This window comes from Falco peregrinus, chromosome 4, assembly GCF_023634155.1.
Source record: "Falco peregrinus isolate bFalPer1 chromosome 4, bFalPer1.pri, whole genome shotgun sequence".
Classification (NCBI taxonomy): Eukaryota; Metazoa; Chordata; class Aves; order Falconiformes; family Falconidae; genus Falco; species Falco peregrinus.
In genome coordinates this window covers 26,109,411-26,137,058 of record NC_073724.1, presented here as the reverse complement: position 1 = coordinate 26,137,058, position 27,648 = coordinate 26,109,411, and the positions used below count along the sequence as shown (strand labels likewise).

At 41.7% G+C, this 27,648-nt stretch overlaps 1 protein-coding gene across 5 annotated transcripts in view; it reads right to left on the bottom strand.

The window, feature by feature from the left end:
• Positions 1-9,637: 9,637 nt before the first annotated feature.
• CLCN4 (chloride voltage-gated channel 4) overlaps positions 9,638-27,648 on the bottom strand; it is a 45,175-nt gene continuing 27,164 nt past the window's right edge. For all 5 annotated transcript variants that reach the window (XM_005229447.4, XM_027785514.2, XM_027785546.2 and 2 more), the window contains 5 exons: positions 26,604-27,149; positions 24,116-24,302; positions 21,253-21,651; positions 15,457-15,673; positions 9,638-13,921 (listed from right to left, as the gene is read on the bottom strand). In XM_005229447.4, the coding sequence (XP_005229504.1) occupies positions 13,831-13,921; positions 15,457-15,673; positions 21,253-21,651; positions 24,116-24,302; positions 26,604-27,149 (1,440 nt within the window). In that variant the 3' untranslated portion in view covers positions 9,638-13,830. The remainder of the gene's footprint in view (positions 13,922-15,456; positions 15,674-21,252; positions 21,652-24,115; positions 24,303-26,603; positions 27,150-27,648) is intronic.

Sequence of the window (27,648 nt, the reverse complement as noted above, 5' to 3'; positions counted from 1 at the left end):
TTGAAAAGAAGAGAGTATAAAAGGGGGTTTTGTTATGAAACCCATCAGTTAAATTTTTTTGAGATAAACTGTTTTGAAGGTCATTTTAAAATTGAATCAACTGTGATTGTAAATCTGGGAATTTAACATGGATTAAAATTATCCTTGTTTTGTGCTGCAAGGCAGTTTGAATGTTTCTTTCTGTGAGGGATTTCTCTCACTGAATTGATTATGAAATAGGTGTAAAAACCAAGGGTGGAAGGTGGGGCTGCTTAATTTTATTTTTCTTTTATATACCTCTGAGCCTTCTGCCTTAAGCAATCATAACAAAGATAAATATTTATATAACACCTGCCAGTCTATGGCTTAAAAGCACTTCACACACTTCAATATATACTACTGCACAGACAAAGGAAAAATACGGTTCTAGGGTGAAAGGTAATTTCTAGCTGATGGCAATGCTGGAAAACAGAAAGTAAACAGGGTTTAGAGCAAAGTAAACCAGAACTATTCAAACTGGGAATTGACTAGAACAAGCTAATACTTCCACTCCTGCAAAACTTGTCAGTGGGAATTTCAAAGCCTGATTTTCCTTATCTTTTGTAAACAGGCTGAAAATCTTAGGCCCCACAAAATAAACAGATGCTTTAGTACTTAGTCTAACAAAGGATAAGATTTTATTCCCCCAATTTAGTAAGATACAGCCTTGGAAGAAACGGTAAGATCTGAGTGAAATTGCCCACAAGGAGTTAAGAGGGGCTGTATAAATGAATAATGCTTTTTGCCTAAGCAATAAAACTAAATTCTTGGGTAAAAAGATTTTCTTCCATTCAGCATGATCCACTTCATTGTATTTACAAGGAAAGTGAAGGAAATGAAGACTTTTATTCTCAAACATGCCGGTTTTGCTTCTTAATGCTGGTCAGCAGCCCAGTGATTTAGGAGGCCTCCTCAGGAGAATACCAGGACTAGCAGATGATATCAGAGAGATCTTTATTTTTTTTTCCTGCTCTTACTGGTCAACAATGAGTAAATAATTAATGATTTACTAGAGAAAGCTGGGGAGCAGCAGACCCACGGGCCTTAGGTAAAAGTCCTAGAGGCTGCTGATGTTCACTTTCACCCTGTGAAATGCATATTTAGAATTTGTGGAAAGTAGGACACCTCTGAGAGGAAGGCATGAAAGAGCCCTGCCTCCAAATGCCATCTCACAGGACAGATTTATTTCATAAACATAAGCAAACTTCTAACTTTTGCATGTGTAACCTTAATTATAGCAGATTTCAACATTTTTTTCCCCTTTTAAGCCAGTTAAGAGATTTTTCTGCTTACTGGGGAGACTATTTTAAGAATCAATTTAAATATCCTAAATGATTCTGTATAAATAGTACAAATATGCTAAATTTAACCTTTGAAGTAGTTCTTAGCTCTTTTGCTTCCAAAATGAAATCAACTGAATAAAAATTGCTCTGGATTAAAGAGGCATACTCTATTTCACACTCGGCAGAGAGAGACCTCAGCCCAGGGCTATGAAGGTAACTGTTCTATAATGAGCAGCTTTGGTCCCTAACAGCTTCAGGTGAGGTTTCACAAAATTTCCATCACGTTCTCTCAGATCCCTCAGGGTCAGTAGGAGCCGATTTACTCACTGCCAGCCACATTGGTCCGAAACCAGCTGGAACAGGGCAATACTGCTACCTCAAGACACTAACCCTGGCCCCGTGGTATTCTAGCTCTGTAGGTGCAACAGTTACCCTCCCCTAATCTTTTCTCCACCCTTCCTAGGAGGGATGATTGTTGCTAGCCCAAGCAACAAGTTGCATTGCCTCTTGTTCAGGATCAGTATCTTTCAAAGACAGCTACAGATCTCCCAACGAGGGTGCTGTGCTTTGCTGTGACTCCCAAAGCTTTTGAGGACAGCCTCCAGCACATGGGAGAAACTTGGCTTATCATAGCCAAGCCAGCCTTCTGGCACCCCCCTCCCACCTTTTGGGGCTCACAAATCTGCCCTCTCCCCAGTCTGAGCTGGTGCTCTGGCATTGCTGAATGTCACAACCTACTTCCTTGGGTCACCTGCCTGAAAGTAAGAAGCAACGCACCAGAAGAGTGTTGCTTGGCTGCTCAGCATGGAGCTATCAGCAGCTACAACCTCATTTTCTCATGGGACTTCCCTGACCTTCAGGCTACGAAAGAGCACAAAGAAAAGCAGTCTTTGCCTTTGCTGCTGAAGCTAGGCCACAGGAATGCATGAGGCTGGGCCATGGCATGCAAAGGGAAGCTCTTTAGCCTAACTGCTATGGCATCTGCTTCAGAGGTAGGAGACTTCAGTGTTCTGTCCTTGTTCCCAAGCCTGGTAATGTATTGTACGTTTAAGAAAAGTAAGAAAAACACACAAGCAGAGTTGGGAGACAGGGTGGGAGTGCAGAGCTTCCTTCTACTAACTGCAGCAATATCTCTCTTCTCCCTCCTGCCTTTCTCATGTTAATTTTACTGGGGGTGGAGGGCTGATGTCAGCCTCCTGAAAAGAAGTTATGGGGGTGGAAAGCCCTGAGCCCTCATTTTCTGCTTCCTGCTCAATGCTCTAAGCACATGTAAGATGCAGGCTGCAGCACGAGAAGCATTTCCACAAGTTCTCAGACATCTTTCATGGAAAAAAAGTGAGCAAATGCTCCGAGACTTTGCTCAGGCACATGGTCCGGAGGACCGGAGGCTCCTGTGATCTCCAATACAGGGAAGAGGTGAGACTTTAAATACTCTGGTGTTTTCAGTAGCTAACATCAGGTTTTGCCTGCTCTGTGTGGTGGCTACTGTGAAACCCATTCCCTTGCACTTAATTCTCATTATACTTTTAAAAGGATATTTAAGCACCTAACTTGGGGTTGTAAATTGCACAGAAGCCTAAAGATTGCATGTGGTAATGCTGCCCGCCAAGGAGCCTATGCCTTTTTCTAGATCTGGCCAAATGCTTTATAGGGAAGGCCTTTTGCTCAGTTCTCTCACTGTGTTTACACATGTTTTAGAATTGCCATTGCAAAATAAGAGACTTCCGTGCTCCAAGGGCCTCTGTGCATTCCCTACACAGATTTTGCTATGCCAAGGGAAATGCTTATGCAAATAGGAATGGTGGTAAAGAAAGTGGAGAAGAAAAATATCAGGACAGAAGAACAAAACTGCATTTCTTCTAGTTCCATCAGCTTGGCCATATTTTCTTCCTGACAACAACTTTGAAATGGCAAAGGAATTCCTTCTTCCAACTCTTCCTGTGATCTAAATGCATAATTGATAAAAACGTGTTGGTTACATGAAAGCCTCACAGAAAGCACCAGGAAGTCACTGCAGATATTTTTTTTTGTGCTTTTGCCGCTATGTTTTTACAGATGTGATACGTGGTTTAAGAAGCCAAAGCAGACAGTAGTGCTTTAGCTCTGCCAACTATTCCAAACAAAGGAAAAGGTTTCTTTCCCTTTCCCTCCAGAGTATCAGTCTATCAAGCTGGGAAAAAAAAAAAAAAAAGAAAGAAAAAAACCACAACACTTTAATTGGCATATCTAAGAAAATTCACGACCAAGACTGCGTTCGGAGCAGACGACGGGCAGGTGTGACCGCGGACAGCCGGGCCCGCGCAGCGGCCGCGCTCAGCCCGCGCTGGTGGCGGCGCCGTGCCGAGGCTTGCAGCGCCACCTGGCGGCCGCCAGCCCGCCCCGCAGCCTGGAACAGCTGCTCGCAGTTGCGGCGGCACCTGGGGGCGGGGGCGCTGGGGCACGACATACCCCGAGCGCCCGGTGCAGCGGCAGCGTGAGGGGGGCGTTTGCCCCGGCCTGGGGCAGGGGCGCCCGAAACGTCGCCTGCGGGTCCGGGGGCAGTCAGTGCGGAGCGCCCGGGTGGCACTGCCAGTGCTCCTCCTGCACTCAGGGACGTCGGCCTCTTTCAAGTGTCCTCTGGTACGTGAACACCCTTATGATCGATCAGGTCTTTGAAGCTCGCAGAAAATCTAAAGGTGAAAACAATTGTGGAGCCCTTTTGGCGCTGCAGGAAAGGGATGAGGACGGAGGGTGCTGGCTGCTGTGGTGAAGTGCCAGCCCATCGTGCTGGGTGCAGGTGGAGCTGTAGTAGGTGTAAGGATGGGTTTGGTTTTGCAGTGCTCTGAGGAAGGCAGGCTGTGTGCATCTGGAAGAGAAATAAGCTAACTGCCGTTGCTGGCACGGCTGCGTAGCGCGGTGCTGAGTGCTCCTCCCCTGACAAGCTGTGAGCCTAGCAGCAGCAGGCGGTGGGAAGACAATGGTCAGGAGACCTTCTGAGGACCAGCTGGAAAGTCAGTCCCAACAGGGAGGATCCTCAGCCAAGTATCTCAGTTCTCCACCTTTTTCCTCTGTGTGTTTCTGTTCCCAGAGCCCTACAGCGCCAGGACAATGGGGGTGGGAGGAGGTGGTGGTGGCAGTGGCCCCTGGCTGTGCGGGGAGGAGGTGATGGCTCTGCTGCTCTAACTGCTGTTTGCATGTCGCTCTAGGTAGAGAAGGGCACCTGGTGTTTCCATGTGTGGGGCCCGGTGTACCCGTGGTTTGAGGGAAAGGAGTGGTGCAGACTGGGCTTTGCTGGAGGCCGTTCGTGCCAGGAACCACGGGAATGAATACATAAATGTACTGCTGAGGGAGCACACAGGATGAAGGCATTGCCCCTGCTGGAGCAGGAGTGCAAAGGGTCAGTCACTTGTTTCTGGGCCTTTATCTTGTGTCAATAGTGAGTAAAGAAGAGTAAACTTCTTTGACGGGGGTGAGAAGAGAAGGCTCACCTTTCTGCAGAGCCATGTTGTGTGATCCACAGAAAAGCAGGTCCTGTACTTGTCTGTGAGGGGTTGGCACCAGGCAGCTGCATGTGCTCCGGCATGTCCCTTTGCCATAGGAAGACATTGTAGTCTCCCCCCCTCCCTCCCGCTATGCCCATCAAGCAATCACAGCTGTTGTAGGGTTTTACGCTGGAGAGGATGGTCTCACAATGTCTGAGTTTGGCACTTGCACCAGCCACTTCTCACAGATCCCTGGTTTCCCTGCACACGCAGGCTTACCTCGAACAGCAACATCGTGATGGTTTCAGCAGGGAGGCAGATGGGCAGCAGGAGCCTTACCTTCAGTTCTCGCCTCTCCATCCAGTGAGCAAATGTAACCACTGGGAAGAAGGCTGTTTCCTTCCCTGGCCTAATGGATATGTTCATGGAGAATGAAACAGCTTCGGTAAGAAAGGCAAAATACTTCATAGGCTCCTGAATGGGGCATTCTCCTGAGAAAAAGGGATCTTGGCAAGGGAATAGTTCCCCCTTTCCCCCCCATATTGAGGAAGCTTGAACACCAAGCAGCCAGAATTATAACATTGAGCCAGAAGAAGAGCAAATGAGAAAGTGTATGCTACTGTGGTCTATATGTACTAGACCATCAGATGAGCAGGCTGGCCTCTGGTCCTGGTCCCCTCAACATCTTGTCTTTTACAATTCACCAGCAGTGAATGTTTATTCAGTGGAAATAACGTTGGGAACTAGAATATTGCTTAGTTAATGACTTTGTTCCTGGCAAATTTGCATTCTGCTTGATAGTCCCACTTCAATAGAAAGAGCAGATGTGTTGATTTGTTTGGGGGTTTTTGGGTTATTACAGAGAAGCAGGGAGGCAGAATGGGCTGGGACTGAAGGTTGAACAAGAAGAAAGGCAGAAGTGTTAGGAACAGATTAGGAAGTGAGGAAAGAAGGAGGGGGATAAGGGTGTTAGTTACCTGCCCTACCTAATCATCCTTACACAGAGGGAAAATGGTACCCCTGGAACAGCGCCTGTGTATCTGGAAGGAGGCACTCTGGCATGGTGAGATTACTAAACAGGAGTTACTGTAGCTGCTGAAAGCACAGGGATTTCTGTTGCCTAAACCCAGCTTGGCAGAGAGAAAGGGAATGGTTTCATGTATGTTCCCACAGGCTTGGAAAGGAGAGGTGCAGCAGAGACTATGACTTATTCCTTGTGCTCCTGTGACTAGTGCTTTGTGGTAATGTTCCTTAAAAGTTGAGATGTGGCCAAAACATAATTCACATTCAATGCTGATTATCTGTGATGTGGAAAACCTCCAGCCAGACTGTGTTTGTACCTCTAATTATAGTATCACTTGAATTAGTTAATTGAATAAATAAATAATATGATGAAACAGGTGCTAAAATGTAGGGCAGAGATCAAAAATCATTAATTACTGCAGTCATCCAAATGATGATTAATCTTAAGTAGTGACTGTGTAGAAGATTAAATATTCTGGTCAACAACAAATGGATGTTAGGTGTTCTGTCCTTCGGCGTTGTCTGTTGGGTTTTTTCAGCCATTTGAATAATCTGTGCCAGTGAAATACCTTAAGGAAAGAGAAACTGTGAACCAACTGTTTAGCAGTCTGGAAACCTGGATTTTCAAAAGTGAGGAATTTTACGGAGACAAACTCAGACTTTGTCCATTCTGTTCTTGTAGCTGTACTTACATGAAGTCAAGTACTGTGTTCAGGCTACAGTAAGTCCTAAAAACCTGATGGATCCCCCCGGTATGGTAATCATGAGAGTATAAGCAGGAGCCAAAGTTCCCTATAAGAATCAAAATATGGAGCCTGCATCTCAACATCACTCAGAATAGCCAGCTGAGATGTCTATAAGAAGTCTAAAATGCTTGTAGGACAATGCTCCTTCTGGCTTGCCAGGAAGCCAACCTGAGCAGCAGTTAGCAGAGGAGGACCTGCAGTGGGGTACATAAGTGAGCTGTGCTTACATCAGCAGGTCAGGTGCTGCTCAACACCTAGAAGACCTGCATTATGGGGTTTAGGACATTTACCTAACATTAGGTAATAGTAGCTAGTGTGAAAAAAGAAAGGATGGTGATGGCACCTTTTGTGCTTTGTTTTAATCCGGAACTCAGTGCTGACCAGGGCCATTCTGGGGACTTTTGTAGAGTTTGTGTCCTCCCCCTCATCTCTGAATTGCAGCAGAACTTAAGTCTCTTTCTTCCCAGGCTGGGGGACTCGAGCAGTCTGGTTGCCCTCTCCAATTTATTCAGAAATTTTGGTGCCTAACGGTCATCTAATCTGAGAGTCAAGTGAGTAAAATCTGTCTGTAGGCAAAGTGCAACTTTAGCAGTGATCTAAACATAAATATACTTTATAAATCTTAAGGCTTCATAATAGGGAAATACCTTTCTATGTTACCTGGTGGGGAACCTTAGAAGTAGATAACTACAGTTCGTCTCACTTTTTAATTATTTGGAATGGTGCTTTGCCATGGCACAATTATTGCAGCCACGCATTCTGCTGCATTTATCAAAGGAGAAATGCTCAGCTAGCATTTGATGCACCAGCCTTGCAGCACTCCGCATCAAATTATGTGCAGCACAGTCACGGCCCAGTTCTCTCTAGCAGCTATTGAAAGAAAAAGTTTACTTCAAAGGTGGGGAAAGTTGTCTTTAAGAATATATTAGGAAAGAAAAGCAATAACATTGGTTGTATCTATCTTTCTATCAAGGATAGAAACAGATGTGATTTTAGCTTTAATTTAGGTATTACTCCTTCTTAGTGATGAAGCTAGCCAGTGAATGCTTCACAGGGGATGGTTCTCCCAAGAGTTAGATACCTCTGTGGATGTAACTTTGAGACAATGAAGCAACTCTTCCTAGCTAATACAGTTGACTATATTACTTCCCCCCCCCCCCCCCTTTACTGAATCTTTGTGGATTAAGAAAGGCTGGTTAATCTGTAGGGTATGTGCTCTATAAAGACAGCTGGCTCACACAGACATTGCTCTGAATGTCGTACAAGCCAGGAATGGACCACAGGGGCTTTGTAAATCCCCACAATGAGCCATGCACTGATTATTCAGGCTGCAGAATCATTTCTCAAATGAAACACAGCTGAAGTGCCAAATACTGACTCTCCCCGATCCGGCTGTTACATATGGTAGTGTCTTCCTAACCAACTGACTGCTGTGGCTGGGGAAAGCACTGTATCTATAGGAACACTCAGATTGTTTTGACCCTGACTATATGAGATAATTCTGAGGATAACAAGGGTTGAAATCATTAACTGTGCTTCTTAATTATGCTCAGAATGCAAGAAAGATTAAAGGAGGGATGCAGAGTTCATCAAAAGCTGTAGCTACAAGTCAGCAATTCCTGTCTCGTTCTGCCCAAGACCTCACAACTGCTTCGGGATACAGTTCTTACAGTCATGTCCCAGTTCCTGGTGGCTTTCACTGTGAAGTCACTAGTTACTGGTTGAGATGGTGAATGTGTATAGATTGATCTGTGCAAATGCAGCAGCTATTTTTCTGCAAATTTCATATTTTTGGTATTGCTTTGTGATAGCAAGCCAAAAACCAGTCAAAAAACTCCATGCAGTATACCAGTGCCAGTAAGGCTGTGTTTGCTGTGCGTGCCCTCCAGCAGGCAGCAATACAAAATCCTGTATGCCACGAGAGGGGCTCGTCCACCACAGGTGCACCTTTCCTGTGTGGGACACAGTGTCTGTGCTTGGTGAGCATCTGGGCCACCACCATGAAGAGGAGCTGGAAGCAATGTCACAGTTGGAGTAGAGGAGCAGGACAGCACAGGGGAATGATGTTGTTTGTAGGAAATACATGGGGAGGAAGGAACTCCTGAAAAAGCAAAAATGCTCATGGATGGCAATAGGCTGCTTGGTTTAGCCAGCATGAGGACCTAGGCAGGATCCACAGTACACAGCTGTACCAGGGCAGCGCTGAATCCCTCTCAGCTTTTCCCAGCTGTGCCATCACAAGCAACGACAGGTAGGTCGAGGGCTCAGTCCCCCATGTCCAAATAGAAGCTACAGGAACTATTACTACTTAACTTGCTGCGTGCCTGATGCCTCCTGGCTTTTTGGTAGATGCGCTGGAACGTGCTAGGGCCACAGCCATCCAGAGAAGAAGCCAGAGGCCCTGGGACTCCAGCATCAGCTTCTGAAATAAGTAATTTAACTTAAACTAGGATGTTGCTGGTCTATCAGTTTTATCAAACTTGTTCTGTGAAGCATGTCTTGAAATCTGTAATGCTTCTTTTGGATAAAACATTAATCAATGTCCCATTTGCAAAAAGCCATAGTGCCTAACATACTAGCCAAGCAAGTACAAAATCAGGATGAAGCCCATATTCTTTGCTACTACCTAAAAGTTAGCCTCTGACAGAGATTTAAGGGATGTTTCATCCAATTAAATGGGCATGATTGAACCTGCCATTTTCAGTCTTTGAGCTTAGCTCTGAATAATATGTACAAAGACTAAAATCATAAGGGCTTTGCAACATCTAGCTTTAAAGAAGTTTCATGGTTATTGTAAACAGAACAAGCTGGTAGGAGAAATCTTTTTTCTTTTCTTTTTAGATTTCTTTAATAAAGGATTTATGATGCTGAAATAAAAAACATTTTGCTCTGAAAATAAAAGAGCCAACTGTCAAGGCTGATCCTTTGAAGTCCACTGCATGAACTTTACTAACACCGTACTTAATATTAGCTAACCCATAACTGAGTTAGATAACCTAAATCATTCATCAGGCTTGAGTTATCCCTATAGGTGGGAAAAGAAAAATCAAAATCATACAGAGACATTAAGATAAATACTTCTCCAATTAATAAGATGTTCAAGAAATGTTTTCAGTACTGTAGTCAGTTTTATTTAAAAAATAGAGTCCAAACATTGTTTTTTATAAGGTGCAACATATATACCATTTTACACAATAAAAAAAACCAAAAAACAAAAACCAAAAGAAAACCAAAAAACCAAGCAAAACTATATTCATAATTGTAGTATCATTCCAACACGGAATCAGTGAGTCTCCTGTAATTCTAAAACATTCTTTTTCTGCTTCATCAAAGCATAAGAATTAATGATTAGTATCACTTTGACAGCCAAAGCGTCTGGCTTACGTCATCCATGTTCTGTACTTGAACAATAAACTTTCTGGTACAGATTGCTTCAAGTACACATGAGAAGCTGAATGTAACTGAACACAATTCATGCAAAACAAAGGTACAATACTGAACTTGCATCATTCAAAAGTTTTTATTCTCTTGTTTACTTTGACATCTTCAAAGTCCAACTGCTTGAACACAAGGATTGAACTGAGGCTACATAAAGTGAACACTATATACTGAAGTATTTATGTAACTTTCAGATTGATCAGGCTACGTGACTTTTTTGAGCTCTACAAATTTAAATAAATACTTAAGGCTGAGATCTGTGCCTCTTGGAATAACTTCTGAGACATATTTGGGAATACAGATGGGAAACAGTGACTGATAATGGACTTGTTATGGCGAAATACATTAAATCATTACATCATAACTGTATTTTTTGAGAAAAGCATGTTATTAATTTATAGTAAGAGTGTTCCCCAGTCAGATGCTCATGCTAAAAGCAATGAAGACTATAGCATGGAGGAATTTTTCTAATCTGCAAAGTCTGTCCCTGTTTCAAAGCCCTCCTTGTCACTCTAGTGTCATCTCAGCCTTGATAATGCCAAGCAGCTGAAGTTAGCTATGACTATGCCATTTCTGGAGAGCTACGTATCAGTCCCTGTTCTAAGGCGGTTTATCATATATTGAGCAAACACTGGAACAAGGAGCAGCCGTACACGTTTACAAATCCAAAGCTTTTTTCCTTGATGCCTTAGATATTTAAACTGTTTCTTCTAAAGAGGAACATGTTTGACAGAAAAAAGCTGTACACCTATTTAACTGCCATCTACTTGGGTGGTAGTCCCAGGGTCAAACTGCACCAGCAATGAGTGCATAAATCTCAATTCCTTCTGTTGTTGTTTCTTACAAACCACCATGCGGGTTTTATGGATCCTGTTTTCAAGCCTTGAGGGCTCCTCATACACAGGCTAATAAGACAAGGCAACAAGATAGCACAGGGCTGACTGTTGGTTTTAGTGGCTCATGCCTCTGCGTATTAATATGAATTAGCTACACAAGTTTATGCCTGTGCATAGCCACAGACTGAGTTTAAGCTGATAACCCAAATCAATACCCAAGTGAGTTTGTATTCATGGCCAATTTAACCTCAGTTAGGTGACTCCATGCCTTTCTCAGGAAATGACCACGTTTTCCCGTGTTGATATACCATCCTGGCTCCTGCTAGCAAACATTGCCCTCAGTACTACAAATGCTTCTCAGAGTTAGCTCTGCCATGGACTACATTATGATGCGACATGGACTTAGATTTTCCTCACTAACAGAGAAGGCTTTAGACTTCTTCATTTCCCTGACGTATATGAAGCCTCGAGTTTGATTTCAAATAACAGATGAACTCACTTCCCAACTTATTGCTCTTGCTTGTGAGCCGAAGAGGTATTTAGAAGTGTCCGAGTGGGGACCTGTATGCACTTTTGTTTCCCATGTGAACATAAAGAAAGATGGAGGAAGTGTTCATCAAACATGTGTGTATTAACATTAAGAGCTATAAAAGTGAAAAGAACACAGTCCTTCAGTTTTAATTTCAGAACAAGATTGCTCTCAAAAGTCAGCCTATTTATGTTAGCCAAAATCCTTTAGATTCCAGTAGTTTTGGGTAGAGACTGACATTTGAACTAAGCCTTGCTTGGATTTAGTTGTGGGAATGGACTGATTTTATTTTGTGATGGCATCTCTCTTCAAATGAGGGAATCCAATGTTTACAAGCTTGGTTGTTGGCTTCGTTGGTGTTTTAGGAGTTTGGCTGATGACAGCTTCAAGAATAATGTAAGAAACAACAACATTATGTTTTGTTTCCTATTTTCAAAAGGAAAGGGTTGCTCTGTTCTATAGTCCACATAGTTTTAACAATATTCCTTTAATAATACATTGTACTGCAGATGTTCAGTTAACAAAAAGTATACACACTGAAAAATTTATGGGCTTTGGCCAGAGCTACATGTATTTATGTCAGCCCGTTGCAAACACTATTGTTATATGAAATACTTTGCAAATTAAAATTATCCCTTTACTTCCGTTTCTTTTACCTAAACAATTTGGGCCATACTTTGTGTGAATGCAGTGGGACACATGCCAGAAGGAAGCAGGGTCACTGGAGATAAGAGAAGGAATTTGTGAATGTAACTTCAGGCATCTAATTTGGGGTGGACCTGGCTAGTTGTCTCAGTTCAGCGAAACAATAATCATGCATATTGACTACAGGCTGGGTCAACAGTCTGGCTTTTGTCTGGACTAAGCAACAGGGTCTTCTGGCATGAAAGGACTCTACTCATCTCTGCCCATGAAGACCATCTGGACACAATGGACTCAAGCAACTGGTATCTGTATGAATTTGAACAAAAATACCAGAGGTCTTCCCTAAATGAAGAGACTAGGCTCTCAGAGGGTCTGAAGGGGATTCAGAGTATCTAAGTTAGGATGCAACCTCTCTCCAGTCTTTAAGCTTATAATTATAAAGCAAACACTGGGCAGTGTGGATTATATGTTACTGACAGTAGAATTTGGTCTTCTGTTACTAATAGCAGTATTGGCTAAAGTGCTAGTATATTAACACAGACAGTGCTGACCCTGTGCATCTCACACAGTACCAGAACAAGGGTTTTGGAAAATTTAGCATTTTTACCTGAGTAACTTGGAGGTCCCTACTGGGGACTGTTAAATCTTGTGTTCTTGGTGCAAACAGATCAATAATTAAAGCTTTGCTATCGTCATTTGCATTCTCAATCCTTTGATCTTGTCCAGCCACAGCGCTGTGGGCAGTGATTCCATAGTCCTAAGAACTGGCAGATGCATAAAGAGTAGATCTGCTGCAGAATAAATGTCTGTGACCGTTAATTTAACTTCAGGAATCCCTCAGCAGGTGCACACAAATGCTAAGAAATAACAATGATGAAAAGGAACTAAATGGAGAATCAGGAATCAATGCAGAGCTTCATTAGTTTGTGAAAAAATATGATGTGCACAAGGCCAGAGAGCTGAGGGATTCAATCTCTTGTCACTAACATTGATGAGTAATGGATACAGTCTCCCTTAAGTGCTTTTGAAAACTCCTCCACAGGCTTCTATGTTTTTTCCTGTTGCTACAGCAAACTACATAATACTAAATATTAAAGTACCTGAATGCAAAATTGCATAAAAGCAATAAACCCTTACAAATAAGTCACATTTCAACAGTAATAAAGGGAACTTGATTGACAGAAATGCTAAACTGTATAAAATTTAAAGGACTAAAGCAGAGAGCAGGAGACACTACGTTTTAAAGTGAGATGAAGTGTGTTCTTGCCCCTTTAACTGCAGTCTTCATTCACTTAACTTTTACAAAAATAAATGAAGATGACAAGAACTTTCATTTTAAAATATGACAATTTTTTTCCTTCATGAAAATGGTATAATTCAGTAGCGAATAAATAGCCATGATTTGAGTAACAAAAGCAACTGACATTACTCATACACGCTCTCTAGTTTGGAACACAAATCTTTATGTCTCCTAACAACTTATACATAAAAAGTGTCTGCTAGTCTTTACACCTGCCTCGTGAGTTACTGTGAACATTGTTGCATCCCACTAGCGCTCCTGGCTCTTTGTCTCTAAGCACCACATCACTTACACCCACCAACCCTCCAACTGAGCTGTTGGGAATCTCGTTAAGAAAACGCAGCTTGATGCCCGCAGCTGCTCAGAGCTTCCAAACTGCCTTCCTCATTAAGTAAGTGCCATCCTGCATCCACTCCCTCCGTCAGAGGCATAGTGGGCCATTCCTCATACACATTACGTTTTCTCTTTAAACAAAATGAAACACCGAACATAGCCTTTGTGTTAATCTAGAAGGGACTCCTCTGGGGTTACTTTCTTCTTCCTTTACCAGTCTAGTTAAACATGATAGATTCAGGGTCCTGGTTTGCCATTTGAGCCATATGTCTTAATACATCCTTTTTAGTTATGATACCCAGCAGCCTCCTAGAGGAGAAAAGGAAAGGAAAGGTCAACAATCATCTCATATATCATCCGGGTTTTTTCCCTGTTCAGCTGTAGGGACATTTTGTGAGTGCTTCCACATAGCACTGTCCATCTCATCCATTCCCAAATGGCTATCTTTTACAAAAAGCATTCTCACCTCATGTTTTGTTATTACCTCAGCCACACTCATTAAGTGAAATACTTTGGATTGTTACCTCTTTTTGTTGGGAACATGACTTAAGTGAGGAGCTACAACTACTGAAACTTTGTACAACAAAGTAATGAGTTTCCTTAGGCTCAGGCTGCAGAGGACCAACAGCACAAACTCAAAGCACCGATGCCCTGAGCTATGGTGTGGGGTTTAGTAATACACAAACTAAGCTAAAGCACAGACTTTCTGAAACCCTTACTGTCCAACAGCATAATTCCTTCAAACTTGAGAGATAATTTCTCATTTATGTGAACCTAAATGAATTATACCTGTTAAGATTGATGAGGCTTATGGGATGTCTGGCCCCAAGAATCAAAAATTTCCAGACTGTCATTATTCAAGGGCTTTTATTTCCAGTCCTTGAAGACCACAAGGCACTGAATTTTGAAATTATGGTATTGTTACAGGTTTTCCTCCTCTAATTTCATGTAAGTGCTAGTATTCAAGATAAACATTTCCAAATCCAGGCACCTCAAATCAGGACCTAAATCTGTGTCCCAGTAATGGCTTTTCTTTTCTTAATGCTGAGGACACTGCATAGATAGTAGCAGCTGATACACAATATTTTTTAATAACAAAAAGTCTTTTTGCAGAAGACTAAACTTTAGTCTTCCACATTTGAAAATGGTGGCTCTAGTTTTGCTATCCTGTTGTAAAGTTTCTTCTTACCACTAAATCCTGGGATGAGCAATGATCCCAGAATAGCTCAAATCCCATTGGAATTATGGGATATTATTTCTAGTGCACATAGGGCAGCTTTTTACTTTCCTAATTTCATGTTTGCCCACACTTCTTCAGCTGGTTTTTGTGGACTTTTGGTTTATACACTTTTCCATTAAAGAAGGCTGAACAGATTAATTTTCCTCCACTGATGTCTTTATCACAGTCTTCACAAGCATCTAATCCAGCTGGAAGTCTAGAAACAGGCACGTTCTTTGGAAACAATACTACTTGCCAGATCTGCCTCTGTTGAAAACTCAACAAAAGAGGGAGTCAGAACAGTTTGGTTTGTATTTTTCTTCACCTTATCTAAATGCCAATACACTAAAGATTTGAGAGAACAGAATGAAAACTTGACAACTAGCAAGTGCCCTTTTGGTTCTGAGTCTGACTTCTGCTGCTGCCCTGGAGGGACACTAGGCAAGCTTCCCCAATTCTTCCATTCACAAAACAGATAAAATCAAAATATTCACTTGACTGTCTCAGAGGTGCTGATTAATTAGTTACTGTCTATCTTTGGCTTTAAGCAGGAAAAACGGTGGTTTTGTTAATGCTGAAAAAAAAATCAGATTCTCTAAGCATGCTTGACTTAGCATCTACTCACCCACTGCGAGTGACAAGACACTGCCGGAGTCCGAGTTTCCGGAAAATATCTACCACAGTCTCCATTGGCGTGTGGTCAGTGACAGTGAAGGGGCTCAGGTTGAGAATACGCCGCAGCTTCAGCGGATGGGGACTGTTGGGTGGCAGTTCTGGGGGGTCTTCAGTGAAATACACGATGGAATTGCTCACCACCCCATCCTGGCGCTGTCTTGCATTCTCTGTACAACAGAAAGATCAAGGTAGACAGTGAGTTAGGCTTAATAATAAAAGAAAACAAACAAAAAATCCTCCTTTGGAAAGCAAAGGTAGTAGTTGCTCTTTATTCTTAGTGTACTGAGGTCCCAGAAGTTGGGGTTACTGAGCAAACTTGAATTTCCTTGAGACATTGTTCCCTTGAAGTAAATGGAAGTGATACTTTTACAAACATATGCTTTTGCTTGGTTGGGATAAAGCTTTTTCTGAATAAATAAGCAGCTCATTGCCTTCACAGACTTCACTGATCCAACTTCTGTTCAATTCAAATAATTATATGTAATTTCCTCCATTGTGAGAATCACAACAGAAACTTCTATTATATGCCTGAAGAAGTGGAGTCAACAGCTGTGTCCCAGTCAACAGTCCCAGCTGGCTTGGAGCAGCATGTTTGTTCCCAGACTTCTCAGTGGAGTTGGGGAAATCTGGGCATGGTGAATGGATTTATGAACACAAAAGTAGGGAAAGACAAATTCATGTCGCAGGGATCCAAGGGCAGCGTGGGTGTTGTTCTAGACCAACACACCTCTCTGGCATGCAGGGTGGGTTTTGTGGTTTTGCATTTAATTCCTTAAATAGAGTTTGAATATCTAGATCTTAAAAGGGCAGAAAAAATTAGCATCCCACTTAAAGGAAAATAGTGAAGGGAAGAACAATATATAGCAGTAAATGAGCTTGATACAATTTTCTCAACAGTACATTTTTGACTACTTTCAAAAGTTCAAAAGCTATTATTCATACTTTGATCAAACTATGAAGTGAACTTCACACTGCATCTGGGGTTTACATGATCAGTGCAAGCCTTTTACTTTAAAGAATGCTTCAAGAAGAATTCTTAGCATAGAAGTAGTTTATTTTTAGTGTTTACCTCATTTCTACTTAACAGTACAGGTTTTGGACAATTATGACACAGATTTCAAAATGATAGAAAACTTCTCTCTCCCCAGAAGCACATCATGTGTTTGGCTGTGACGGTTTAACTCATCTTTTTTTTTTCTTTTCTTTTTCTTTTTCTTTTTTAATTCTTAGAAATGCTTAGTATTATTATCTTTGATTAATATATTTTGCTTCTGTTCTTGAGAGGTACAGCAAATCAGACATACTCAAAGCATATGTATATGTTCTTGGAGCGCATTGACATCAATCAAAGTGCAGAAGCCTGCTCCTGTGACTTGTAATGTGTAGACAGTAATGGTTTCCAACATGTTCCAGCTGCACTTTTTTTCCGTTTAATGATCATTTTCTTGCAATATTTCTGGAACTGGAGCAATGCTGACTCTAACCTAACATCAGTACAGTATATGATTTTCAACCTTCTCACCCCTCCTATTACAAGCCCTATTGCAATTTATAAGAATGATGCTAACTTGGTCTCATCTTGGTTTGATTCATACATCTAACTTCAAGTGTGAATATGCCTGTATAGCTCTTTGATATGTGATCTGTGCTAAGAGGCAACATTCATCAAACTGAAGGCAACTCCCACCCTTTGTTAGAAACCCTTGACAGCTAGGTATTTCCTTCCTGAAGTGGTATTTCCACCCAAAGCAACAGGCCCAAGCATTTCAGTTACCGCATCGTGGCTCCCAAGGCAGCAATGACCCTGAACAACAGCGATTAGCCAAAGCCATGACTTCACTCTTCAAAGTCAAACATCTCTCTGGAGAAATTTGAATGATGTAGTACTACTGAGCAAACTCCATGGCATTAGAAAAATGGTGGACTTTGTATGCAGCCTCACTGGATGGGGGAGTTAGAGTAAAGGTAAAACAGAAGAACAGATCATTTTTGCAGTCAGTGGGTAAGAAAAACAGATATAACTTAACAGAAAGAGCAAAGCAAATGGATGTCGATGCCTGGGTTTACAGAGTAATCTATGCCGAAGGCTCATGAAAAATGGCCTGTCATATTCAGGAGTTCACAGTTCACAGCCTGTATCAACTATACTGCTCTCTCAACTCCACATTGGGAAAAGTACATTATACAGGCCACGTGGCTCGTGTCCAAGACTCTGCCTTTTGTACGATGCCTCTGAAGCTGGCCAAATTTAAGAAGAGCTTTACAAGGTCAAATACTCCCCTCCATAAGACTGTAAAGTAGGTACCATCTAAAATGTAGACACCTATTCCCAGAGGTCATCTCTTCCCACCTGACCTCCCTACCTGCTCAGCAAGGACAAGTGGAAGGATGCAATCCTCCTGAAGGTGCTTCTGAGCAATTGGAAGTGGCATTGCCATTCACTTTATAGGGTCTGGATGCATTTCTAGAGCGGGCTTAGTGCTCCACTTAGTAAGAAAGATATTATGTAGGGGTAAATCATGAGGTGGAGAGCTGCGTGTGAGGGAATCGTAGTATTTATTCCCCAGAGTGTTTCCTGGACCACCACACTGCTGATGCACAATTTGTTGGGCCAGAGAAAGAAGCTGAAGCTTCTTGGTTGAAAGCAAATCTCTACATAGTGCAATGTGTTGTCATAGAGGCACCAAAGCTAGTTCAAACTGCGGAGGCATTCTGCAGGGCACGACGCAGTGACAGAAGAGATACTCGTTTGAGCCTGACTGCTTTTCCGAAGACCTCATTGCTTGGCTACAGCTCTGCATAGCTGGGGCTTATACTGTTGCCAGGCATAACTCCAGTATCTCTGGATGCTGTCGAACTGAGCAGGAGATAAGAACTCGAACAGGAGAATAAAACACACCACCACATGTGGTGTTTACCTCTTGGTAAGTAATTTTATACTTCAAGGAGGCTTAGTGACCTTTACTCCATGAACATAACTATGAAGCAAACTGAGTTGAAAGCAACACATTAGCTAGTGTGTGGTAATGATGAGCAGTGATGACTTCTGTAATTAATGCAAAGGAACTTTTGCCTTCAGTGAAAGAGGATTAGCTATGAAAAAGCTGCTAGCATGGTACAAACCCAGAGTTTTCCCGTGCCCTGTACTGGAAACATATAACGTGTCTTTTGGAAAAGTGAAACCAAATCCAGATTTTAAATCACAAAGACACAAACCTTACTGAACAGATTAACTGTTTATCAGAGTCAGCACAGAATGACATCAGGAGCTGTCATACTCAACCCAAGAGAAAAAGGGTCACCAGAGGTTCCTGACAGCTGAGGATTTTAGGAAAACTTATCTATGCAGAGAACTTCTTAATTTTAAATCTCAGTTTTGCCTCAGATCCTATGAAAGATGCTCTTGATTAGAGCTGATCAGGAAACCGTACCTTCTCCTCTGGAAACTGTGAATATTAAATGGTTTTCAACCAGGAAAACATTGTAATCTGATATGTTCAATGACTTTATTTATAACTGATATCTTTGTTATCAGTGCATAGCTGGACTTTTTCACACATCTAGCAAGCCCATTCAGTCATGTTGCCATTTATAACTTGAATAAAAAGTCTCAGTTCCTCAAACTTCTCTGACTCACTTCAGACAGCATCTGATCTTTCTGCTTTTAAAGTGAGGGCTCTGTGTCTTCACTCCGTGCAATTTTCCCACTGACATACCTCCCTGCAAAGGAGACACAAAAGGCTATAAAATTAGGATGGCGGCAAGTGTTACAGCCACAACATGGCACGGACAATGTGAAAGACAGGCACAGAGTAGGCCAAATACATCTAAATTCATATTTTTCACTTCTCACAGGGGAATACAGAAGACATTTGAAAATCATTAGCAAAAGCAGGATGAAATACAAACTATTTGTTTTACAAATGGTATCAGCTCTTGGCATTTACACATTTGGTGAAGCTTCAGATGCTTTCCTAGCTTGGCCATACAAAGTATCTTTTGTTACTACCAAAAGAAGATTAGCTCTCTGAGAAAATCAAGTTGTTTGAAAGGGGTATTGCAGCTAGCAGCCTTGGAATTCCATCTAAGTGTCTTTAATATCTTCTTAGACGGGTATACAGAGGATTCATGGAGACTCTTTTTTTTTACTCTTTTTTGGAGGAGGGAGGGAGGGAGGAACAACCAGTGATAGTGGGCTTTTAATGAAAAAGTTAGATACCCACACTTGGAATTACAACTGTAGTTGTAAAATCCTTAATTATAACAGTACAATTAGAAGAGCTATAGAACTGGCACTAAGGCCTGTTCTGCTTTCCTATGTTTTGAGAAATTAGTGACAAAACTAAATGCAAAATGAATTGAGTTCATACATTATTTTCTCTGTAACTGAAATAACAACTCACACCACAGAAAGGAAAAAATGAGAAAATAATTTCTTACTGAAGAGAATTCCTTACTATAATTTAAGGAGAGAAAACTGGACTTTGTCATTTCTTTTCTTCTTCTGCATGTAATATTGATGCAGCATTAGTGACTTTCTGCTATAGGATGAGGAAAGGGGAATCAAGTGACAGCTGAGTGCCCTTAAATAAATGAATATAAATTTTAGGTCTAATCACTTAGACTGAGTCTTTTTATGTCTAGGAGATGAATGTAAATATGCATCAGAAAACCACATGCTTTAAAGAGCACTGTGATTTCAAATTTTGTTACAGCTTTTTAAGAAGCAAGCAGAAAATTATTCTCTAAAATAGCCCTGATTTTTCCATTTATGGATTTTCTGTTCTGAAGAATATGGGAGTTTCCATCTGAGACAACAACTTTTTAAAGGTACCAGAAACAGAGTGGTGAAAATGGCCCATGCAGAGAATAATTCCATGTCAAGAGATGAGGATATGCCAGATATTCCACTCCCCTGCAAAGTGTAAGGCAATCACACCCAGCCAGCAGCCTGCTTGCCTGCCCCGCTGGCCTTCAGCTCCACAGGACTGCCAGAATTGGGAGTGGACCATGGGGGTGACTTGGCAGGCTTGCAGACCTCTGCAGCTCCAGATACCCTGGGAACAGGGAAGGTGGGAACACCGCTTTCACCCAATATGCCTGTCTCTTCAACCCCCACCTCGCCATCAGGCCAGTCAGGAAAGGACCTGATGGGTCAAAACTTTTAATGACCTGGATCAGGCTCTCAGGCAATCAGCCAGCTATCCACTGGATGCTTGACAAAATTCAGTCATCTTTACCAACAACATCCTCTACTGAAAAGTTTTCCACCCCTAGCACAAAATACCTGCATGTGAGAAAAATTGATAGAGCAACAGAAAGAAGGACAGGGACTTGCACTTTGTCACAGGGTGACAAAAGTTCACGACTGCCCCAGGTGCTGTTGGCAACCCACGGAGACTGCAGGAAGCTCAGTACTGCAGTGGCTTTTGATCTGGTTGTGATAAAAATCCTGGACATATGAGTCAAGTTTATCTCTATTGTCTTTAGCAGAATCAGAATTGTATTGTAGTGACAGCAAAACTAAGCCCACAAATGTCAAGCCCACAGAAGTCTACCAGGTGGCATGCTGCAATAGAAAACCTTCCAGCTATAAGTCCTAGCAACTAGTAAAAGCCAGACCTGGTGAAGAAGTTCAGTTTGGTTCTTATTTACCCAGTCTTCAAAGTGAATAACACCGGTAACATCCTACCCTACCAAAATTCCTTTCAAAAATGAAACTTAAGTACACTAATACTCTACTCACTTATTGCAAGAATCAGCTCTCGTCTCTGTGCAAATCCAATAAGTCTCTCCGAGTCTTTCGAAACCACTACTGGAAAGCCATTGTAGTCAGTCTCTTTGATTAGTGTCTCAACATCCTCCACCGTCATACTGTCCTGCGTCAGAACAGAGAGAGGAGCTTCACCACGCCGTGGTCTCATGACATCAGTTGCCAGGGTTCGGTGGGTGAATTCATCCTTCACATCCAGAAATGGGTAGCCGTTCAGGTGAATGTGAGCTTCATAGATCCCTTCTTTACCAAAGGCATCTGCCACCCACTTGCTTGTGACAGCTGCAGCCATAAGAGGTACAATGTACTCCAGACCTCCAGTTAGCTCAAACATAATCACCACCAGAGAGACCGTCATTCGAGTAACACCACCTGCCAACAAGGAAAGCAGGAAAGTTTCCCTCATTGCTCTTGAAGTATACACACTAAGCAACTCATTTCTATTTTTGAGTTTTACATTCAGAAAGCCATGAGATTTTTCATGCCGAGTACTTTTCCCGTATATTTTGTGAAGTATTTTGGGGCTTATTTCACTGAAGAAAGAGATTTTTCATTTACTGTGATTTTCATCAAAAAGATTGAGTGAACTTACTCAAGCCAAAGATGGTAACATTGAAAAGCAAATAACGAATGCTAAATGACTAAGCTATCAAATGACAAAGCATACCAAAAAATTAGCTATACTGGATATCTGAGAAACTAAAACTGAATCCTGCCGTTAGCCCTCTAAAATGACTCCAAGAATCAGCAAAGTACCACGGCTGGAGCAGGTAAGAGCATCAAGAGCCAGCCTTCACGTTGGTTTACCTATCACATTCATACTAAAGAGAAAGCTAAGCATTATCTTTGGGCATGACATATTTACAAAATCCTAACTAAGGCCAGTTTAGGGCCACTGCAAGAGCTATGTTACAGCTCAAACCCTAGCTTTTGATACCAGTATAACATACAGCTTGAACTGTATACAACTTGGTTTGAGGCCATCTAGGCATGCAGCCATAGACAAGGTTGTAGCTGTATTTTTCAATCTAGCCTTTCCGTATTAATTTCATAAGCAAGCTCCTTACTCCTTCAGTTTACATTAAAGGATAAAAATAATCACAGAACTGCAGACAAGTGTGCATGTATCACTGAATTATTAGGTAACATTTCTTTGCCTCTGTTCAAAAGGTAAATGTAATAAATCTGCTACTTTTAGGCCTCAAAATACAACACCATTTTAGATGAGAGAAATCAGAAACAGGTCATTAAAAGATGCTTTTAATCTGGCAGCATACAGGAAAATTTAATTGTTGATTATTTAACATGATGATCCCTATATGACTTTCATCTGAGGAATGCCTTAAACTTCTGACTCTGAAAAGCTGACAGCAGATAGCAGAGTAAGGATCATTTAATACTTACTTCATATCTCTTACTCTAAGTCTTTGGCTTAAGAACGAGCAGTGACCATTCTGTTGTGTTTCACCATACTATTAAAAACACTGCACCTTGATTTGGACCTTTTAAAAGAAGAAGTGATTGCCGACTAGCAGATCTACTGAAATATCAGAGCAAAACTTCTGTGGATCATTTCTTTTATGAACATTAAGGTCATTAATGGACTCTTTTTGGTTTACTCTTTTTGACAGTAAGGTTCATCCTAGCTATTTTAATGTGTCTACACTGCTGTAGGTGTTCACATCCAAAGGGGTGATCCAGATTGTTTTTATAATCTCTAGAGAAAAAGAGGCACTTCTGAGGCCAAATTCATCTGCTCATTTGCCTGGTTTTAGATGTCTACTGCCAGACAAAACTGATCTTTCCAGTACCTCATTTTTCTGTTTTGACTGTGAAGGGTGTCATCGCAGCTAGCTCAGATGTTGAGGTCTACATCACAGACTTTAAATTTAGACAAGCAAATCCCACCCTTCCTTCCTCTATAACTGATCGCACAAATGATCCTGCTTTTCCAACATGAGACTCCAAAACTGAAATTTTCCAGCTTTTCCCTGAATACATCTTTCATTGCAAATCTATGCAATTACATTAATCATGTGTTTACCTCCCCACGATTATTTCATCATCTAATGATAGTATCAGCAACAACAACAAAAGGAAGTAGAACTTCTATACAAGTATAGAAGGTGGAAGATATGGTCGGGCAAAAATGTGTTCAGACGGTATGCTTGTAACATTCCTGTTGCATCTATGACTAGAAATTTGATGTGTGAGGTATCATTCAATGACCTTGCTTTAATAGTTAACAGATCATTCCTGTTATGTCAAATAAATCCTGCTGATTGAATGGAATCAGATATTGGCCTAGGGTCAAAATGAAAACCAAAATACAGCCCAGTTGATCACAGTGTGACACACAGCAAAAATAAAACCCAGAATTTTCACCTCTGTATAGCGTAAAATTCGACCAGAACTGGGAAGTTTATTCCCTGCATAGAGAGAGACCACAGTCTTAACAAGGAAGTAGCTTTAGTCCAGCTACAGTGGATTCATTACATTGAAAAGGAAAAAAACAAGCAAAAAGACTCCTCCCTGGAAAGCTGTAGCCTAACCTTAATTCTTTCTTTCCTTCTATGTGCTTTTCAACAGATTACACGGATTACAAGATTACAGTTGGTGACTGCAAGCCTCGCTGTTGACTGTCTGGCAGATCACTGGAGAGACCATTAGAGGAAGTTGCCCATGATTCAGCCCACCACATCTGGATTTCAATTCCTATTACATCCAGAAATGCTAGTATAGCATCTAACACAGACACAAAGCCCTCATAACCAGTTTGTAGCTCCCAAACATCGCTGTTATTCATGCACAAACCAATGATCAGCAGGTACTGTACCCAAACAAGCTGCTGCTCCCACCATAGCATAAAGACCCGGTGTGACACAGTCTGCACCAGGCCTGCACCAGTTCCTGAAGATGATCCAGTCATGATGGTGATACGCCAGCTGCTCTACTCCAATCCCAACCATCCTGCCAGCCATGGCTCCAACAGCCATGCTGGGAATGAAAAGGCCTGAAGGGATCTGGAATAAAACATAGATACATGAACACCTTGACAAAAAATTACTAATAATGAAATTAGTCATCAAACAATCTATTATTGGCAGCAAGAGAACCCAGTTTCCTTATTAGATGCTAGCTCAGAAGGCCACAGCCTTATGGCAGCCTACAGTTGTGTTCCCCATGGTGTGAGACAGGTTTCTGCAGTGACTGAGTTTGTGTGGCTACCTGTGTATTAACAGCTTTATAAAATGTTAATGTGGGGTTTTTAAGTAATTTTGAAACCTACCTGCTGCATCACACTGAATTTGATAGATAAATGTTGTTTCTGAATACTTGTCTGCTTTTAAAGTCAAGATGTTCCTGGTTTTGCCTTTATTGCTTTCTCAGCAGGAATTCAGGAGCTGCTGATGGTTCCATCATGGGCCTGAGAATACGCTTCACTGAAAATGACATCTTGATTTCACCCTCTATCACATGCAGTACTTTATAGTTTTATTGCTACTCTTTCAGGATAAATCAGGCCAGATTTTAAATTAAATGTCAAATGCAAAATAAAAATTCAGAGAAAGGAGGCTGACTGCTCAGAGGCAGCTATTTGTCCATCTCAGTTTGCTATATATTTTCCAGGAAGCTCTATGAATCATTATCTTGTTATCTGCTATACAAACAAGTCACAAGTCCTTAAAAAACAGTATTAAATTGAAAATAATTAAAAAAAAAACCACCAGAAAATTAAAATTCACTTTGCCTTGGCTAAGTGCATTTCCTTTTAGATGTCAAGTGCACTTGTAAGTTGAGAAAAATTTCCTGGTGGGGAAGACAACTCAGATGTGTGGCATGGGCTTGCTTGGAGTTTTTGTTGTTTTTAGAGAAGCGTTGTAATATCTTCTTAATTCTGAAAATACACCTTGAGCTTCTAGAGAACTAAACTAGCAGCCTCAGCATGGCCTGGAGGTGTTAGGGCTGACAACAGCAAGTGCTGTCTCCCCCACCATATGATTTTGCTGATACAGTTGGATTGAGTTTTCTAGAATTGGTGGGTAAAGCTGTTTTGTCTGTTCTTTTACAGGATGGTTGAAACTGCCAATTACTTCTAACAAATTTTAAACATATAGAGTAAATAAAGAACCACATATCAAATAAAGAACCAAACTCAGAAGTTTTTAAACAAATGAACAAGCCTAACAACTGGCTGCCAGCCATAAATCCGTTTCTGCAGTGAAGGCCATCTCATTTAAAGTCCTCTTCCAGAAATATTACACCTGCAACATCTAATTGCTCTTAAACTCCCACTTGTTCTCCCTGCTCAGGAAATCAGCAGGACTTAGTCACTGGTCCTGACGGACCTTCTACCATTCAATAGGTCTTGTCATCAGATGGAGAAAAAAGAAAAGAAAACAAAACTCCAACAACTTCCTACTGTATTTTGGGTACAAGGCCTTATAAAAGATGGATCCTCAGCTCAAGAGCAGTGTTTAAGGGGAAGATGAGATGCTTTAGCTTTGAGTGTGGTATAAAACATAAAATATGGTATAACAAAAAAAAAACCGTATCATCATCTGCTCCAATCAGATCTAGAACTAAATGCTCCGATAATTTGAGATGTAGACAGACAAATATGTGCTTTATATGGGCTCTAGCAATCACAGATATATAGAACTCACCACAAACATCTTTGTATATATGGAAAGCTTGGATAAATTGTTGTTGGACCTTTCACCACTCATTTATGGAGAGGAGGAGGACGGGAATGAAAAAGTTGCAAATCCAGAATAATCAAATCATGCACCTATCAGTCCTCTCTCATTCCCTCTTTTTTCCTTAAAATGGTGCTTCAAAAGATTCAAAAATAGAACTTTTCAGCAACTTATATTTTTGTGAGTTTTTAACCGTGCAAATCAGTAAATGTGAAGCTATTACTTCCCTGAGCATAGCTACCTTGAGGCACATTAAGGTATTAATTCAACAACACAAACAACAATGTAAATAGCCCATATCCCTGAGAGAGCTGAAAGACAGCTGCAGTGGGAATCATCTTGAATTTGCTTATTGGCAAAAGTGGATTTAAATTCCCACCCAAAATTCTTTTTCACTCAGTGAAATCACAGATAACTAGAGGTGAAAGAGCATCCCTCTCCTGCAACAGGGGCCAGCAGAGCAAGGTGCTGGCAGGCAGGTGAAGTGGCAGGCATCTCAATGATGCCCACATGGGTGAGTGTAGGTCAGAAGCACACAAACCCTGCCAGATGAACCATAGCTGCTGACAGCAACTCATCTGTGCCTTGTGCTCGTGACAGCTTCTGCGCCTGTCCCTGATTTACCTTCATGCCGAAAGTGAATATTGTGATGACAATTTTAAACACCAAAGCCAAGGCGAGTTGCCACATGGCCGTGTAGACTCCAGGGCCAGCAGGTCTGTCGGGAATGTCATCCACCGGCCGAGTCATGTTTGGGTCATTGACATAGTCGCAGAGCTGTGAGGACTCCAGGGCACCACAGTCATTGAAGAGCTCTGAGATCAGCTCGCTGGTGCTCCTCCGGGTGTAGGGGTTGGGGTAGGCGATGATGGCGGTGATAGCCGTTATCACTATGACCTCCAGGACTGGGTATTTCCCAAGTCTGGTGGTTTTTCGTCTCCTGCACCAAGCGATGTTGCATCGGATAAAAAGGGTCCCCCAGAGGCCACCGAAGACACCGAGCAGGATGAAGGGGAAGAGCTCGGCCATGTACCAGGGGGTGTGGTACTCCACGTAGAACAGCACCAGTCGGCTGTTTCCAAAAGGATTGATGGACCTCAGTGTGAAGGCAGCCACAAGAGCAGCAAAAAATGACCTCCAGAGGGTTTTCAGAGGAAAGTAGTAGCTGACCTAAAACCAAGCAGAGACTATAAACATTTCACTGAGTGTGACAGAGGGAATTTGCTTTAATTGCCATCACCGTGTGTTTCACCTGTGACTCTATGTCTCACTTTACTGGGAGCACTAGTCCTTACCACAGCCAGAACATGTTGACAAAAGTATTAGAAAAGACATTTTCAGATTTCAGATAGGAAGTAGCAATCAGTTAAAAACTGATAAATGTAAAGCCAAAATTGCTGGGTAGAGATGGTAAGGTGGGTGCTCAACAGCTCTGCCCACGTGGCAGCACTCTGAAAGCTGGAGAAGCCTTAGCACAGGGACACATTTCCAATTTGAAAAAATTCATTTATTTGCCAGTGCTGTTCTCCTACTCAAATTAAGCTAAAATATCTGGGTATTTGTTTTTACTAGAAATCAAAGATTATTTTTGCTTTAGAAGAAAAACAAGCATATAAATATTTGAAAAATAAAGAGGAATCATAGAAAAAAGGTATCAGATGAAAATATA